General features: G+C 42.7%; 1 protein-coding gene across 23 annotated transcripts in view; it reads left to right on the forward strand.

Moving 5' to 3' along the window:
* dst (dystonin) overlaps positions 1–18,611 on the forward strand; it is a 152,671-nt gene that overhangs the window by 88,266 nt on the left and 45,794 nt on the right. For 22 of the 23 annotated variants that reach the window (XM_058058420.1, XM_058058421.1, XM_058058428.1 and 19 more), the window contains 17 exons: positions 6–158; positions 229–462; positions 546–833; positions 929–1,477; positions 1,652–1,828; positions 2,271–2,394; positions 2,491–2,699; positions 2,885–3,202; positions 3,287–3,453; positions 4,439–4,595; positions 4,747–4,873; positions 4,984–5,034; positions 5,765–6,000; positions 8,312–8,441; positions 8,704–8,903; positions 11,354–11,852; positions 12,093–13,561. In XM_058058420.1, the coding sequence (XP_057914403.1) occupies positions 6–158; positions 229–462; positions 546–833; positions 929–1,477; positions 1,652–1,828; positions 2,271–2,394; positions 2,491–2,699; positions 2,885–3,202; positions 3,287–3,453; positions 4,439–4,595; positions 4,747–4,873; positions 4,984–5,034; positions 5,765–6,000; positions 8,312–8,441; positions 8,704–8,903; positions 11,354–11,852; positions 12,093–13,561 (5,088 nt within the window). The remainder of the gene's footprint in view (positions 1–5; positions 159–228; positions 463–545; positions 834–928; positions 1,478–1,651; positions 1,829–2,270; positions 2,395–2,490; positions 2,700–2,884; positions 3,203–3,286; positions 3,454–4,438; positions 4,596–4,746; positions 4,874–4,983; positions 5,035–5,764; positions 6,001–8,311; positions 8,442–8,703; positions 8,904–11,353; positions 11,853–12,092; positions 13,562–18,611) is intronic. The other variant, XM_058058422.1, reaches the window with a different exon arrangement.

Here is an 18,611-nt window from a genome sequence, read left to right on the forward strand (position 1 = left end):
CACAGTCCCTCTTGGAGAGGCAGAGAGAGATTGCGGACAAGCTGCAGGAAGTGTGTGACAGTCTGACTTTGACTGAAAATCGTCTGATTGGTCATCAGCAACAGGCTGACAATGCAGAGACTGTGACAGATCTGCAGCAGTACCAGCAGGAACATCAGGTACATCTAACTTCTGATGCATTCTATTCAAGATCCTGACTGCTCCTCCTCGTCTTCTCGTGATGTCCAGGCTTTGCAAAAAGACGTCTTGACAAACGCCAGCGCATTGAATGAGGTCATCAACGGCACTAAAAGGTTTCTGGAGGAAAACCGGGCCATCTTGACGACGGATCAAATCGCCTCCATTGAAACAAAATTGGATGAGGCTAAGAGCAAGGCCAAGACGATCCACCAGCGAGCGGAGGAGTCCAGGAAGGACTTAGAGAAGGTTGTCACCACAGCCATAAAACAGGAGAGTGAGAAGGTCAGCAGCAGTTCTTTTGTCTTTTGTCACCGCTATTCAAATCGGAGCCATTTTTGCAACATTTCTGCATCTTTATTGTCCAGGCTGCAGCTGCTGAGCGACTTGAGGAAAGCAAGAACAAAATAGAAGGTCTACTAAAGTGGATATCCAACATGGGGACTGAAGATGAGAACAGAAGTATTGATCAGACTGACTTTATCAGCAAAGAGAACGGAAACCTGCCGGAGGAGACATTAGAGAAGATACAGAAAGGAGAAAAGGACGACGCTAATGGAAATAGTCTGCAACACAGTGGAAGTGATTTTGACTGTCAGCCAGACAGGAAGATGGACGCCAGCGTTGATGTCGACCAGCAGTATGAAAGAGCGAAGGTATGTTTTGTTTACTGCTTCAAAGAGCAAAAGCGAGTACACTATGTAAGTATTTTATATAAATCGTGGTCCTCATATCTTTATTGAACCTACAGGCTCACCATCAGGAGATCCTGTCCCAGCAGCAGGATCTAATCATGGCCACACAGTCGGCCCAGGCTCTTCTGGACAAGGAAGCCAATGTTCTGTCACCAGAGGAGAAAGAGAAACTGCAAAAGAACATCCTGGAACTTAAGGGCCGCTACGATGCCTCCCTGAGCCAAGCTGAGCAGCAGATGAAGCAAATCCAGAGTGTCCAGGAAGAAGTGAAGAAATTTAACGACGATTGCGAAGAGTTTCAGGACTGGTTAGGGCAAGCGGAGGGCGAGATGGAGCAGCTGGGCGCCTCTGCGGGCTCATTAAAAATCCTCAACGATAAACTCCTTCAACAGAAGAGCTTCTCCGAAGATGTCATCGCTCATAAGGGGGACCTTCGTTTTATTACCATTTCGGGCCAGAAGGTCCTGGATGTGGCCAAAGCCTGTGGAGCAACTGACCCTATGTCTAAAAACAGCCAGATGCAAGTGGATACCACAGGAACCTGTTCTGCTGTCAAGGATAAGCTGGACTCTGCAGCCAGTCGATACAAGACTTTACACGCTCAGGTATTTTAATTACATCATTTGACCACAAGGTGGCACCATTTCTTTTCCTAGGCATTCATAGATTCACCTCATGTAGGCCATTTGCTAACATATGTCACAGACAAACACTTATTGAAACTAAGAAACCATTAACACCAATTTATCTTCTTTATTCATACCTGAATTTCGTTTCAGTGCAACCAGCTCGGCAACAACCTTAAAGATGTTGTCGACAAGTACAAGCGGTATGACGACGCCAGCGCAGGCCTTCTGCAGTGGCTCGGGAGCACAGAGGAGGAGGCCAGGAAGCAGCAGTCAGAAACCATCTCAGCTGAGCCACAAATGCTGCAGAAACAGCTGGAGGACACCAAGGCAAGGAACACCACATGTACTTTAGTGCTAATATTGGATTATTATTACATTACTAATTTCAGTTTTTGATTCTATCAGTCATGTAAAAATGCAGAATTAGTGTATATGTTAGGTTCAAAAATCCAAGAGGGCTCCAGCAATGGGAACAAACCGTACTTAGTCTTGGTGTGACATTATGAGACTGTAGCTATTTTAAGGTCAGTTTTCCACTTGCTGTCACAAATATTTCACGCTACTTGAAGAGTAGAGCAGAATAAGAAGCTGGGTCAGATGTTTCCCATATGTGGAGGTCATAAACAGGCTCTAGGGAAAGTAACTGTGTTACTGTTAACACATTAAAAGTTGATTTTGCATAATAGAGGACTTAAAGTTTGACCTGTTTTTTTTTCTGATTCTGTCCTTCTGCACTCCAGCACTGACCTTGTCTTGTTTTCATCCACAGGCTTTACAAGGTCAAATGAGCGGGCATCAAACTGCTCTAGACACACTACGCAAAACAGCCGAGTCTTTGGTCACCTCTGAAGGAAACCTGCTGAACAACTTAGAAGAGATCCAGGAGACAGTAGGTGAGATTCCAAATATGACTGCTGCTTTTTCCTGTATCATTCCGATAATCGATCCATCAAATGTACGATAACCGGACGTGTTCCTCTGCCTTCTAGATGACATAGTGGAGCGTTACGACAACCTGTCCAAGTCTGTGAGTGATCGCAATGAGAAGCTGCAGATCACTTTGACTCGCTCCATGAGTGTCCAGGATGGACTGGATGAGATGATGGGATGGATGGAGGGAGTGGAGGCCAGTGTGGAAGAGAATGGTCAAATTCCACTGGACTCCGCATCCATTGGAGACATACTCAGCAAAGAAGCAGTATGTATCGTTTACATTCGGGGAAATAAATGGTCTCCTCTCAAGTAAACATCTGATACCCCCTGCAGCTTTGGGATTTGAGGAGATACGTGATTTATTTTCTAGTCTTATTGTGGCTTTTTGTTGACAATAATTGAGTCATTACCGTATTAGGCTATGGAAATTGACCTTTTGTGTTTTTCAAGGCCATCGAGCAGGACATAGCAAGTCGCCAGAGCAGCATCTCGGCCATGAAAGCCAAAGTGAAGAAATTTGTGGAAACAGCTGACCCGTCTGCTGCGGCCCTCCTGCAGTCCAAGATGGACGCTCTCTCCAAGCGCTTCTCAGATGCCTGTGACGAGCACAAGCAGAAAGTTTCACGTCTGGAACAATTGAAAGACAAAGTGGAGGAATTTGAGACCGTTGCAGATAAAGTGCAGCATTTTGTCATGAAACGTTCCCAAGATCTACACGAGACAGACGGGCCAGGGAGAACTTTTGAAGAACTGTCCGAGCTCACGCAGGTCTGTGGACCTCTTTTTGCATCCTATAATGTAGCTTCTACACCACAGCAGATGCAAATAACAATGGATTGTATTTTCATCTAGAAAACAAAAGCTGAGATGGCTGAACATGCCACTGATTTGGAGAAGTTGCAGACTATATCCAAGGAGCTGTGTGAAATGACCACTGATGGAAACAGAGTGCAGATCCAGAGCAAGATGGACAATTTGTCCAATATCTTCAGCACCTTCAAAGACACGGTCAAAGAAAAGTAAGTTGAGATGCCTTCAAATCACTTTATTTCCTCAAAAGTGCAAATCGCTGTACCCTAATGTTCTGACGTACGGTGCCAAGTCCACCAAGCAGACATGGCATCTGTAAAGCTGATATTTACAGTGGGGTTTAAAATGAAAGGGTTGCTTTATGAAGCAATCTGGAGAAAAAGCTGCAGAAGATTTCAACACTGACCCCACAGTATTTGGTGTAAGTCGGTAGATTCAGAATAATAATACAAATTATGAAAATGTTTTATTAAATATAATGATTACAAATATTATACTGATATTTTAAATATTAAATAATATATAATATAATATAATATATATAATATTGGGCGGCACGGCGGTCTGGTGGTTTGTGCGCAGACCTCACAGCTAGGAGACCAGGGTTCAATTCCCACCCTCGGCCATCTCTGTGTGGAGTTTGCATGTTCTCCCCGTGCATGCGTGGGTTTTCTCCGGGTACTCCGGTTTCCTCCCACATTCCAAAAACATGCTAGGTTAATTGGCCACTCCAAATTGTCCATAGGTATGAATGTGAGTGTGAATGGTTGTTTGTCTATATGTGCCCTGTGATTGGCTGGCCACCAGTCCAGGGTGTACCCCGCCTTACGCCCGAAGACAGCTGGGATAGGCTCCAGCACCCCCCGCGACCCTCGTGAGGAAAAAGCGGTAGAAAATGAATGAATGAATGAATATATAATATTTATTTTACACTTGTTTTAATCATGTATTTATATTAAAAAATGTAAACAATTTTTTTTTTAGAAGAAACAAATCTTATGTCCATATGCTTATGTTTCAAAAATACATAAAATTGTAATATACTGGTACATTATCTCAATGAGGGGGAAACATGCATACGATTTTTGGATGTTAGAATAAACATTTACAATTATTGTTCATCTATACATGACTATACTCTATGAGGGAACACATATTAATAGACAAATCTGACATTTTATGACGGTCTTGCAGGGATGAGGAGGTAACATCCTGTAAAGACCTTCTGGGTGAGTTCAGGTTTGCCGCCAACGCTCTCAGCAGGTGGCTGGAGGAGACCAATGAGAAGGTGCCTGTGGCCCAAACAAGTTGCAGTGCTAAAAGCCTGGAGACGGACCTCCAGATCATCACCGTGAGTAACCAAACGCATCATATTATAAATCGGTCACCGTTACGACTGCAAACAATGACAGATTAGAGGAGTTAAAATGAGTATTTTATCTCTAACTGCCATTCGTCATTGATCTAACACTGCATATTCTGACTGATAAAACCATTTGTAGGGATTACTGGAAGAATGGACCTCCAAAGGCCCTGCCGTGCAGGACTTCAACAACAGCGGATCATCTCTATGCAGCCACATTTCTATTCTCACATCCCCTGCCAAAGCAAAGATACCCAATAAGTCAGGTAAACATCAGCATCCTGAATGATGTCATTGTAAGGAATGATGTTAGTGTGTCCATCGAACTGGGAATGATGTTCTTTACTCAAGCTTTGTCTTCATGTCTCTGTGTTAGCGCTTACTAATGGTGGTGGTCCAGCAAGCCATTCGTACTTAACCAATAAAGGTAATGGAGCCTGTTTGTTAATACTGACTTTATTGGACAATGTCATAAGGCTGTGTTAAAATACCGGAACATATTACTGAAGCAAAGCCAACAGCCTTGTACCTTGTCCAAACCTGCTGTGTTGTTTTGTGCCAGAAACGTTTGCATGAACGCTTTGAAACCGTTAGTTTTTGTGTATACACCACACTTCCATAAGATCCCATTCCTAAAACACTCACACTGTATGTCATTGGATTTAACTTACTTACTGTACATGCAGTGTACAATATAATAATAATATAATATGCAATTAGGGCGGCACGGTGGTCTAGGGGTTAGCGCGCAGACCTCACAGCTAGGAGACCAGGGTTCAATCCCACCCTCGGGCATCTCTGTGTGGAGTTTGCATGTTCTCCCCGTGCATGCGTGGGTTTTCTCCGGGTACTCCGGTTTCCACCCACATTCCAAAAACATGCTAGGTTAATTGGCGACTCCAAATTGTCCATAGGTATGAATGTGAGTGTGAATGGTTGTTTGTCTATATGTGCCCTGTGATTGGCTGGCGACCAGTCCAGGGTGTACCCCGCCTTACGCCCGAAGACAGCTGGGATAGGCTCCAGCACCCCCCGCGACCCTCGTGAGGAAAAAGCGGTAGAAAGTGAATGAATGAATATGCAATTAATACATACAACTGCATGCGTCCCAGAAATGAAGACATGGAAATTCACATTTTGTTTTATTATGCCCTCAGAGCTGATGACAATTCAGCAAAATATGTCCTTCGTCAACGAGGGCTACTCCGGTCTGGGTGACACGTTGAAGAGTCGAGCGGCTGAACTGAGTGGAGCCGCGCGTGAGCTGAAGGACGCCAAAAAGGAGACAGACAACATGATGACGTGGCTGGAGGACATGAAAATGACCACGGCATCTTGGAAGAATGGAGCCACGGAGAAAGATGCTGTGAAAACACAGCTTGAACAGCAGAAGGTGCGAAGATGTTGCTGTGATGCTAATCAATATGGCATTTAGAAGGTTACGTTTGAGGGTGAATAGTCCAGACCGGATTCTCAAACTGTGGCGCAAGTACCTCTGGTGGTACACGGGCACCATCTAGTACAGTGATTTTCAACAACTGTGTGCGCCGTGAGGAATTATTCAATATCACTTTTTTTAATTAACATGTATTAATAATTTTCTGCAAATATTATGTCATTGTCGCGTGTCATTGGTGTAAAGACTGGCAGAGCAATGAAATATTCGTCCGTGTGGCAACACGTAGCTGATTGCCTCGTTCCTCTAATACAGGGGTGCTCATTAAGTCGATCGCGATCTACCGGTCGATCGCGGAGGTGGTACTGGTCGATCGCTGGTCGATCGCGGCGTGACATTAAAAAAATATCATCCCAGCATCAATGCCGTCACTTGATTGATATACAGGGCAGCCATTCAGATGACAACTGAATGTTGCCCTTCGGGCGACCAATCAAATCAAACAACGTCTCTAAGTGCAGCAGAACTTACGATGTCAGCCTATCATCCATCCCCGTTACTTGATTGACATACAGGACAACCAGTCAGATGACAACTGAATTTTGACCTTTAGGTCACCGCTCATGCGTAAACAACGATGCAAAGTGCTAAGATAGTCGGCGAATTGCGTCAGATTTTAAGCCCTCGCTAAAGTTTATGGTCACTAAAATGAGTGAAGGAGCTGGACCAAGTAAAAAGGCAAAAACTGGACCAAGTAAAAAGGCAAAAAACATATCACTTCCATACGGAATGGGAGGTGGACTTTTTTTTCACAATGTCTTTTTCGAAGTGCGTTTGCCTGGCTAACCTGGCTATCAGCAGCTACTGTCCGGACTATGCATCCCTGGCTGGTTCAATTCAGTGCAAGTCATTAAAGTAAACTCAGGTAATTACAAAAAATGTTAATAGTTAATTATGTGTGTTTTGCAATATTGGCTCATTTGGTTATGTAAGGTACATCAACATACATTGTACGTACAAATAATCCTCAATACATTTGAAAATAAATAGATGTTTTGCATTTTTGTAGTGGGTAGATCATTTTGACTCGGTCATTTTAAAAGTAGCTCGCATGCTGAAAAAGTGTGAGCACCCCTGCTCTAATAGACTTAGTGATGCACGTGAGAGGTAGTGGTGACATTTCGTAACATTGTTGGTTAAATTAGTATGCGGATCAAAAGGATCTCCTGTGGCGAGTCCGTAATCAGGAAAAAGCTGAAAGAAGCAAATAATGTTGGTTATTGGTGTGCCGCAAGATTTTTCCAACGTAAAAAACGTGTCGTGGCTCAAAGAAGGTTGAAAAACACTGATCTAGTAGTTCTCGGAAACATCAGCGATTTTATATTAGAAACATACATTATGTAACATACATATACATTAGGTTCTTTTTATTAGTAAAAAGTAGTTGACAATATGGTCAACAAAATATGAGGCCAAAGGGGGTTATTTCAGCATCCTCATGATCGCTAAGCAGTGTGAAACAGCAACTACTGTCTAGTTCAGGGGTGGGCAAACTTTTTGACTCGCGGGCCGCATTGATATGACAAAATTTACGGGGGGGGGGCAGACTATATATTTTACACGTAACAGTCCACCTGGTATTATTGTATCTGTAAAATTGTCATGCAATCTGCTATTATTATTTATTATTTTATATTTATATTTAAATATTTTAAAAATAATAAAATATTATAATAATTACAATAAAATTAAAATAATAATGATTATATTATTATTATGTAAAATAAGACCTCACAGCTAGGAGACCAGGGTTCAATTCCACCCTCGGCCATCTCTGTGTGGAGTTTGTATGTTCTCCCCGTGCATGCGTGGGTTTTCTCCGGGTACTCCGGTGTCCTCCCACATTCCAAAAACATGCTAGGTTAATTGGCCACTCCAAATTGTCCATAGGTATGAATGTGAGTGTGAATGGTTGTTTGTCTATATGTGCCCTGTGATTGGCTGGCGACCAGTCCAGGGTGTACCCCGCCTCTCGCCCCAAGACAGCTGGGATAGGCTCCAGCACCCCTGCGACCCTGGTGAGGAAAAAGCGGTAGAAAATGAATGAATGAATGAGTTGAACTCAAATGACATTTTCTTGAGATGCAATATTAATGTTTGCAATACTTCATACGCTGTAAGACCCATAAATAAAAGCCACATATTTGATGTTGTTATTGTTGTGGTGGTGATACTTGTTGTAATATATTGGTTACTTTCCTCTGCAATACTTATGTTATTATTTTCAATAATTGTCTCATTTGCTCAGGTGTTTGAAGAAGATATGAAACAGAAGAAAGATCAGCTCCACAAGGTCCGAGAGAAGCTCCTCCGCTTGATTGAAAGTCATCCAAACTCCCAAGAAGCAGTCAAATGGAAGCAGATGTTGGCAGACATAGGTATGCACAAATATATTGTCCTTTATGAAATCCCAATCATATACATTTACATATACATATCATCCTTTTATATAATGCAACATATCACTTTGGTGATCCACCCAGGGTGTCGCCAAATGTCACATCACCTGCTTTCTGCAGGACACAAATCAAATTTACACGTGTGCCGCCAACTGCTGCACAGTGTGAGATTTACACACCTCGTGGAACGATGCTGACTCATGCGAGCTAAATATATGCATGCATCTACTCTACGACGTAGATGCTGCTTGGGAGGAGATCAGTGGCTCAGTGGTGGAGAGGAAGCAGCACCTGGAGCAGTCCAACAAGAATCTGGACATCCTCCAAAGCACTCAGCTGCAGCTTGGCCAGTGGCTGTCAGAGAAGGAGCTGATGATGAGCGTCCTTGGACCACTTTCCATCGACCCCAACATGCTTAAGATGCAGAAGCAACAAGTCCAGGTAAGCATAGTACACGCTCTTGTGTCCTTCAACCTGCTTCGCTTTTTGTTATGGTTTCATTTTGGTAACAATCCACACATTCCTGATGGCGGGAAATACAGTTTCCGTATGTTTTTATTGTTGACAGAAAAAGAAAATCACAAAAAGTAATAAAGTGACATTATTTTGCATTTCCTCTTTAATTTAGTATTTTTGTTCAAGAAAAATTATGTAAGAAAATATACTAAATAGAATAAAGAAATAAAAACAAACCACTGGGAGGTAGCAGGAGCCTATCCCAGCTGACTTCAGGTAATCCAATCCAATCCACTTTATTTATATAGCACATTTTATAAATAGAGTTTCCAAAGTGCTCCACAGACTAGTCAAATAAAAAGTAAAAATAAAATACAATAAATAAAGGTACAAATTGAATTAAATCCAAAGGATCAAGGATCAAATAAGAAATAAAATATTAAAATAGATATTAAAATATTAAAAACAAGAAGCAAAGCAATAAAAGTATAAAAAATAAAAATCAAAATAAAAAGAACTAAAAGACACAGGACCATCCGACTCACTCCGAGTTAAAAGCCATAGAATAAAAGTGGCTTTTAAGACGAGACTTAAAGCTTTCCAGAGTAAAGTGCATTACAGTAGTCCAGACGTGATGAAATAAAAGCGTGCATGACTTGCTCAAAGTGTCGCAAAGATAAAAAATATTTAATTTTAGATAAAAGCCAAAGATAAAAACAGGATTTTATAACTGCATTAATGTGTTTATTGAGTTTAAAATTACCGTCTATTATGACGCCAAGGCTGGTGGCTGAGGGACGAATGTTGTTTAGGAGGGGGCCAAGGTCTATAGGGGGGCCATTATTATTATTTATTTAAATTATTTAAATTATTGGGCAATTTACTGTTCACGCTGCACTTTACATTATGTTGTTCATATGTGGTGTCTATTCTATCTATTTATTCTCCACATTATTATTATTATTATTATTTATTATTACTTATCTTCTTTTGTGTCTGTTATTATATGGGAGCCAGGCAACGACATTTCGTTGGCAATTTCACTACTGTGTTTTTGTGCAATGACAATAAAGGGAGTCTATCTGTGTACTCCATTGCCTTATAGTTGAGGAGGATAGCTTCGGTCTTCTCCTCGTTAAGCTTAAAAAGTTGTGTGCCAGCCAAGCCTTGACATCCCTTAAGCACTCGAGAAGGGGTCTCAGGGGGGCATGGTCATTTTTTGCGAGTGACAAGTACATGCATGCCATGCTTTTTAAGTAATGTACCAAGTGGGACCGGTTAGAGAGCAAATAAAATGGGCCTAAGAATTGATCCTTGCGGGACTCCACAGTCAAGGGGAGCAGTGGAGGAGTAAGATCCCCAAAGTCCCACGGCAAGGCATCTCCCTGACAGGTACGACCTAAACCACTCAAGAGCAGACCCCCTGACACCCACACAGTTCTCCAGGCGAGATAAAAGAATGGTATGGTCCACTGTAAGTAAGCTAAGAGGAGGGGTACACCCTAGACTAGTTTGAGTATATTCATTCATTCATTAATTTTCTACCGCTTTTCCTCACGAGGGTCGCGGGGTGTGCTGGAGCCTATCCCAGCTGTCTTCGGGCATAAGGCGGGGTACACCCTAGACTGGTGGCCAGCCAATCACAGGGCACATATAGACAAACAACCATTCACACTCACATTCATGGATCCTATGGACAATTTGAAGTGGCCAATTAACCTAGCATATTTTTGGAATGTGGGAGGAAACCGGAGTACCCGGAGAAAACACAGGGAGAACATGCAAACTCCACACAGAGATGCCCGAGGGTGGGATTGAACCCTGGTCTCCTAGCTGTGAGGTCTGCGCGCTAACCCCTAGACCACCGTGCCGCCCAGTTTGAGTATATGTTATACAAAAATACCACTGTGAACAATATTACAATATTACAATATTAAATTGTGCGGATACAGAAAATGGATGCAGGGATGGATTTGAAATACTGGATAATAAAACTAATCCGATATGTAAACCTGTGCTGCACGGCAGACGAGTGGTTAGCGTGCAGGCCACAAAGCTAGGAGACCGGCGTTCGATTCCACCCTCGGGGAACTCTGTGTTGAGTTTGCATGTTCTCCCCGTGCATGCGTGGGTTTTCTCCGGGTACTCCGGTTTCCTCCCACATTCCAAAAACATGCTAGGTTAATTAGCGACTCTAAATTGTCCATAGGTATGAATGTGAGTGGGAATGGTCTATATGTGCCCCCGCCCTTGGCTGGCGACCAGGGTGTACCCCGCTGGGATAGGCTCCAGCACGCCCGCAAACCTTGTGAGGATAAACAGGAGAAAGTGAATGAATGAATCGACTAAACCTGAAACTGAAAGCAGGAAATTGTCCGAGGTCTCCGCTTATGTTTTGCAATGGAATGATCATATTTTGTCTTTCCTTTGTTCAGATCCTCCAGAATGAGTTCAAAAGCCGAAGCCCTCAGTACGATCAGCTACAGGAAGCTGCCTCTGCAATCCTAAAGTCGTCTGGGAACCAGGACCCCTCAAACGGCAAGCTGGTGAGGGAGCAGCTCACCGCAGTCACCGAGAAGTGGCAAGGTCTTATGACGCAACTGGACCGACGAGACGGCCTCATCGACCAGGCTGTGGAGAAGACGGGAGAGTTCCAAGACCTGCTTAGAAGTCTCAGCCAGACCGCCGCTCAGCTTGAAGATCAGCTGGGCAACCATCAGGCCAGCAGCACCCAGCCCGATGTCGTGAAGAAGCGATTGGAGGACGTCCATAACATCTCAGTTCAGCTGAGAGAGGAGAGGAAAAAGCTGAAGCAGGCTGAGGGCTTTCATGCGGAACTGACAGCGATGGTGACTGAAGACTATCTGAAAGCTGACTTAGCCAGGCAACTGGAGAGCGTCAGCAAACCTTTTAGACAGCTGGAAGAAAGAGCAGGTTTGTTATGTTTGGAAGACTAATCCATGAAACTGTACCAACAGTAAGAGTGGAGAAGAAGAACTTTACTTTTAGCATAATTCATATTACATCTATTGTTTTCAATTTGACTTTGTTTGCTAACGTCATGTATGTATGTGATTTAATAATAATACCATGTAAGTAAATATAAACATAAACTTTAGTCATTTCACAGTTTGGCTTTAAGTCTTGTCTGAGTCCTCTTTTTTTATGTTGCAGCTAAACAAATCGAGCAGCTGAACTCGACCTTCGCCAACTCCCAGCAATTCCATCAAACCTCCAAAGACTTCCAGTCATGGCTGGCTGAGAAGCTGCAGGACCAAATGAAGCCGTTGCCCATCTCTGGCAAAGCCGCCGTCCTGCAAAAAACGCTGGAATCGCACCGTAGACTGCAGAAGGCGCTCGGCCAACAGGAGCCCACATACAACACGATCGCAGGAGAAGGGGAGATGCTTCTGCACAGGACTGACGGGGCAGAGAAGTTGGCATTGCAGGGGCAACTGTCTCTCTTGTCTTCCAGCTGGCAGGAGGTGAAGAAGAGCTCGGCGGAGCAAGCTGAGAAACTTGAGGCTGCTCTTCAGAGAGCTCAGAAGTTTGAGGAACATGTTGAGAAGCTAAGCTCTTGGGTGGAGGAGTGTGAGGCCAACGAGGGTCGGGTCAAACTTTCTGTTGAGCCTGCTGCTGTGGATAATTCCATCTCTCAAGTGAAAGCTCTCCAGAAGGACGTGGACAAGCATAGAGGGATGATGGAGCAGCTCAACGCCGCCGCAGGAAGCCTTCTTGAAGTGGCAGACACAGACACTGACGGAATCAAAGAAGAGGCGGCATCCATTTCTGAAAGGGTGGACAGCGTATTGGAAGGTCTTCAGAGCAAAAGAGAATCCTTGGAAAAGATCTCTCATGCAATTAAAGAATTCAATGAAGGCTCCAAAGATGCTAAAGCTCATCTTGAAGGAGCTAAGAAGCTTCTGGATGCTTATGAATTACAAGGAGTGCAGGGACAAAGCAATAAGAACTTAACCAATATGAAAGCCCAACAGAAGAGTCTAGACGGAGTGCAACACCAAGTAGAACATCTGAAGAGCTTGGCAAAGACTCTTGTAGTTGATATCCCAGATGCAGATGGAGCGACAGACCTCTTACTTCAAGCTGACAGCATAGAACAAGAATACGGCATCCTTCAGAAGAAGCTGGAGGAGACCTGCCAGGTCCTGGAAGGTAAATTGCAAGGAATCGGGCAGTTCCAAAACAACATCCGTGAGATGTTCACCCGCTTCACAGACCTGGATGATGAGTTGGACAGCATGGCTCCAGTGGACCTGGACTTGGTGGTTCTTAAGGAGCAGCAAGGCAGCATTGGGAGTTTTACAGTCAAGTTGCAAGAGCTGATGGTCAACACGGCCGATGCAGGGCACGGCTGTAAGAGGATGCTTGAGACCGACTCCTCACCTGACCTGATGGGCCTGAAGAGAGACCTTGATGCTCTGAGTAAGCAGTGTGGCAAGCTGATGGACAGAGCCAAAAGCAGGGAGAGGCAGGTGCAGAGTACTCTTGTCAAGCTGGAGGACCTCTGCGGAAAACTCCAGCAGGTGGAAGATGAACTTTGCCGAGCCGTGGACAAGGAGGCATCTCAGGGGGCAGTCGGCATGGAGACAGATATCATCAATCAGCAGCTGGACGCCTTTAAGGTTTGTGCGCTAACATTATTAACTGAAAACCTGAACGCAAAGCAGGCTTGCAGGCGCCTCATGTGGCTTTGGGGTGCACCTCGTTGGTGACCCCTGGTCTAGACATTTATTAGATTAGATTAGATTAGATTCAACTTTATTGTTATTGCTCATGTCACTTGTACAGGGCAACAAAATGCAGTTAGCATCCAACCAGAAGTGCAATTTTTTATAAGTACATTAGTATGGACAGATCTATGTAAATAAAACTATACAGGCTATGACTATAATACAGTGAGGATATGTACAGGGATATAAATGACTATAATATGGCTATTGTAGATTATACAGATTATAAACAGTATGGGTATGACAATATATAATATAATATTTACAGTATTGCAATGGAGTGACTAGGGTATGGAAATGACTATAATATGGCTATTGTAGATTATACAGATTATAAACATTATGGATATGACAATATATAATAGCAGTAATATGTACAGTATTGCAGTGAAGTGACTAGAGTAGAGTATGGTTATTGCAGATTATATAAATTATAAACAGTATGATCAATGAATCAACAGATAGTATATGTACAATAGTGCATCGTCGAGCAAAGCGGCGGCAAAGCGTAACAAAGCTTAATGAAAGCGTAAAGACCGTAATACAGCGTAAGAAAGGTTTGAGCAATTCGGGACATTCGGCAAGAGCGCCAAAAATTTTTAAACTGTTTAAAAAATTGAGGCGATCTGTCACGAATTGCGTAAAGCGGGGAGAGCGTATTAATGCTTATCAAAGCGTCACAAAGCTTATCAAAGTTTTGCTCAAAGCGTAGGAAAGCTTAACAGAGCTTGGTTCATAGGATCAATGGATCTGCTGCATCTTTATATATGCTCTGGATCAGAGGCGGGATGCAGTCGGGATCTCGAAATTTTCCATTGCGTAACAGAGCTTAACAGAGCCTATCAATGCACAAGAGAGCTTGATAATCGTATCAGAGCGTTATTTAAAGCGTGATAAGTGCACCAAAGCTTATCAATGAGTATTAAAACGAATCAAAGCCTGATTTAAAGCGTAACAATTAATTTGTCGCCTAAAGCGGGAACGAATTTCGTATCAGAGCGTATCAGAGCATAAACATATCTGAGGAGATCGTGAGATTTTTTGAAAGATGACGCCGAATTCGTCGCCGATTCAAAGCGCGACATTCGGCGTCGGTGTGAACGTAGCATAACAGAGATGCTTTCTTACCGATAGCCGATACTGTGTACTGATATTGTTCAGCTCTCCATTTCATATACCAGTATCAACCGATACCAATATACAGTAGGCAGAAAGTCTTCCCTCAAACAAATGTCAGGCCACGCTTTTACTGTGATCCCACTGGACGCATGTCACACATAAACATGGTGTACAAAATAAGACAAATACTATAATGTACAGAAAGTTCCATTCATTCATTCATTTTCTACCGCTTTTTCCTCACTTGAGTCACGGGGGGTGCTGGAGCCTATCCCAGCTGTCTTTGAGCGAGTGGCGGGGTACACCCTAGACTGGTGGCCAGCCAATCACAGGGCACATATAGACAAACAACCATTCACACTCACATTTATACCTATGGACAATTTGGAGTCGCCAATTAACCTAGCATGTTTTTGGAATGTGGGAGGAAACCGGAGTACCCGGAGAAGACCCATGCACGGGGAGAACATGCAAACTCCACACAGAGATGGCCGAGGGTGGCAGAAAGTAATAATGGTAATGGTAATGGTAATGGTAATGGTAATGGTAATGGTTTTATTTCATTTGAACATGCTTCAGATTACAATTGAGTGCATCCCATAATCAGTTCCCAGTTCCACCTTCTTCCAAAGGAGTAGGAAGAAGCAAAGCTTATTAAATCCTACCCCTCCATCTGGTACTTTTACAATCAGTAACTGTTACATTTGTTCACTTCCTGCTTTCCATAATACAGTTTAAGGATTTTTGAATAAAAAAAAAGTTCTATATTCAGTTTAAATAATCCTTAAAAAAAATAATGTTCCCTTACAATCAAGAAAAACCGGTCGTATTTTGAATGAATTAAGAAAAATGAATTCAATTACATAATGCTGGCAACAATACAATTTGTATCTGGCACATTCAAACATCCGCGTAAGAGCAAATTACAAAGTATGAAAGTCTGGATTAATACAAGAAGTGAAATTATTCAGCACGACACGCAACATTGACAAAGGATATTTGATTAAAAGAAGGCGTCTTACTCCTCCCTTGCATAACCAGCACGTTGCATATTTACAATCCAAAGGCGAAACTTGGAAATACTGCGTACACGCTGAGCTGTGTACTATGTGGAGCACCGATATCATTATTTTGTGCTTTTACTTTTGACATGAATATTGATCCTAATAGTGTACTGGAGTCTAGGATTCTTGGAATGGATCTCATTTGATTGTACAGCTGTACCTAATGAAGTGTTCCCTAACTGAGCTCAATCATAATGACATAGTTCTACTGTCATGGGTAGTGCTGAAATATGCACATCATTTCCACATCAATGGAGGCACATTACCGACCAGCTCCATTCAACGCTTTCACTCCAAAAGCACCAATCAAACCTCAGGGGACTGCATGCTCGTCTGTGACATCTGCTGTTAACAAAGGAGATGCCACGTAAGGCGTAAGGTAGACTTGGGACACTTAAGGCCAAGGATCTTGGGCTTCTATCCTTAACTTAACAGGAAGTGCCTACACTACCTTTTTATTGTCCATTGTTGTAATCATTCATCATTTTGTTGCTTACTTTAACAAGTGAAGTGTATCCTGTACTTGAACACATCATTTCTAGTAAAACAGCAACTTTTATTCAGTATTTGACCTGTATATTTATACATATGGACCTAAGTTATAATCACAACTAGATCTGGAGGGTCTGTTTTTAATTTTAACAGGACAGTTGGATGTCGCCATTGTTATCAATGGAGGATAAAATAGGAGCTGTTAACAAGGTCAAATATTTTAAAAGCCTGTAAATTCCTATGGAGTTCTGCAAAAGAGGATTAGCCTACATTCAGCCAGCCCAGTAGTATTCTAAACACGTTGTATCATTGAAGGAATTAAATAGCATTACAATGAAACAATGTAAACAGATGTGTTTGTGCAAAGATATAGGTCAAGGGATTTTTTTTTTGTGTTTCTCTTTTTGGCAAACATTGGGTAACATAGCAGACCTCTATTTAAATTGTATGGATGAAATTATCATTTGGGTGGCAGGGACGGGGGGAGTTAAGTGATACCCCCACCCCCTCTTTGTTCTTCTGCATGAAATCAGCTGGGACTCGGTGGGAAAGCCCCGGTGTATTGTTATCGTATTAAAGCAGTGTCAAAAACAGCAAAGCAGAGCTGGAACTTTTCTTATATTTAGCCGCAACTAAGAAAACATTGACAAACGATATCACACTCTGATTTGTAGTCTAAGGATGAGGTTCATGTTACTGGCTTTAGAGAACTACAGGAATAAACAGAGAAAGAGTGCTCTTGGATTCCTCTCTTACCATTTTAGGTCAAGTTTTGAGGGCGATATGCATGACGTAATGCATCATGCAAGAGCTCTTGGAACTGGCCTGTGGAAGGTGCGTACTGTATGAACAGTATCTGTACTGTATGGGATCATATAGACAGAGCAGTGGTTAAACACTGCTTGGGGGGGGGCTTATAGCGTGGGTGGCTCCCATGCAGTGCAGACGTTACATCAGTCTCTGTTGTTACTCACAACCGTGATCTTCTGAGTCACTGTTGTTAACCCATGTTGATGGAGATGACGGTAAAAAAGTGACAATAATATTGCTTACTACGAAAACAGCAATGACGCATAAAGCAGAAACAATTAGTAGAGGCTATAGTCCACCAAATGAGAGATTAGTAAAGGTTGTGGTCCTGTTCTCCTATTTCCAACTGGTGTTCCATTCCTATGATTTGTAAGTAAAGTCAGGAAAGGTAAAGGAAAACATATTTTCCAACCTGCCCCGGTAACGTCACCTATGTTTAAAGGCATGATTCACTGATTTTTAGTTACTACACTGATTGAGTAAATATACTGTATGCAAAAATGCCACAAGATCCAGTCCAGAAAATCCAGTTTTCGGAGAGGAGAGGAGAGGAGGCCCCCGCCGTATTATGTTTTCTGAGGGAAAAGTCATTGTGCAAACCCCTGGAGTATCCTCATGACAATTGATCTAGTCTAGTCCATGGAAATGCTGTTTTCAGCTTACCCCAGACTGTGTTTACACAAAATTATGTTTTTCTTTCATTTCTCAAGCTGCTGTGCCTTCCCTGAACCTCTCTTGGAAAACACCTGATCTGGACTGAAAATTGTGCCGGAACTGTGATTGACGTGGCAAAACAAACCATTACATTAAAATGTCATATGAGTCCCAAACTGCATATTCTGATATGAGTAATAACTATATTGTATGTATTATGATGAATAGAACTGGACTAAAATAAGTCAAATAGTGTTTTTTTTCTTTTTCTTTGACCATTTCCACTATCTATTTAAAGGGACAAAGAGAACAAAATGACCTTCTGGAGAAAAAGCTGATTCTTTTGCTTCTAATTTATCTTCTATCCGTCTCCTCCCATGCATTTGAGGCGGGACAAAGGAGTCGGGGTTGTTCTCTGCCCTACCCCATTTTCCATGGTGCAGACAATCCAGGAAACAAAAATAAATTCCTGTCATCATCTCCTCCACCTCCCCAGCCAGGTCAAAAAAAGCCCCTTCATGTACTTGGCACGGCCGCTGGTGTTAAATTACCTGGGACCTGCGCCTCCCTCAGCATTCCAGTGTAATTAAGAATACAGTATCTGCAGAGTCGGGCAAAACCATACAGAGTAGAAAAGGCGATGGATTTGTATCTATTTGACTGTGATGTAATTAGAGTATGTGCTCTAACCCCCCCCCCCCCCCCCCCCCCCAGTTTCTCCCAAAAAACACAAAAGAAAAGTGAGTGATTATATCAGCATGTAGAAGATGGCTTAGAAGTGAAGTCATATGGGCCATGCAGAC

This window comes from Doryrhamphus excisus, chromosome 20, assembly GCF_030265055.1.
Source record: "Doryrhamphus excisus isolate RoL2022-K1 chromosome 20, RoL_Dexc_1.0, whole genome shotgun sequence".
NCBI lineage: Eukaryota > Metazoa > Chordata > Actinopteri > Syngnathiformes > Syngnathidae > Doryrhamphus > Doryrhamphus excisus.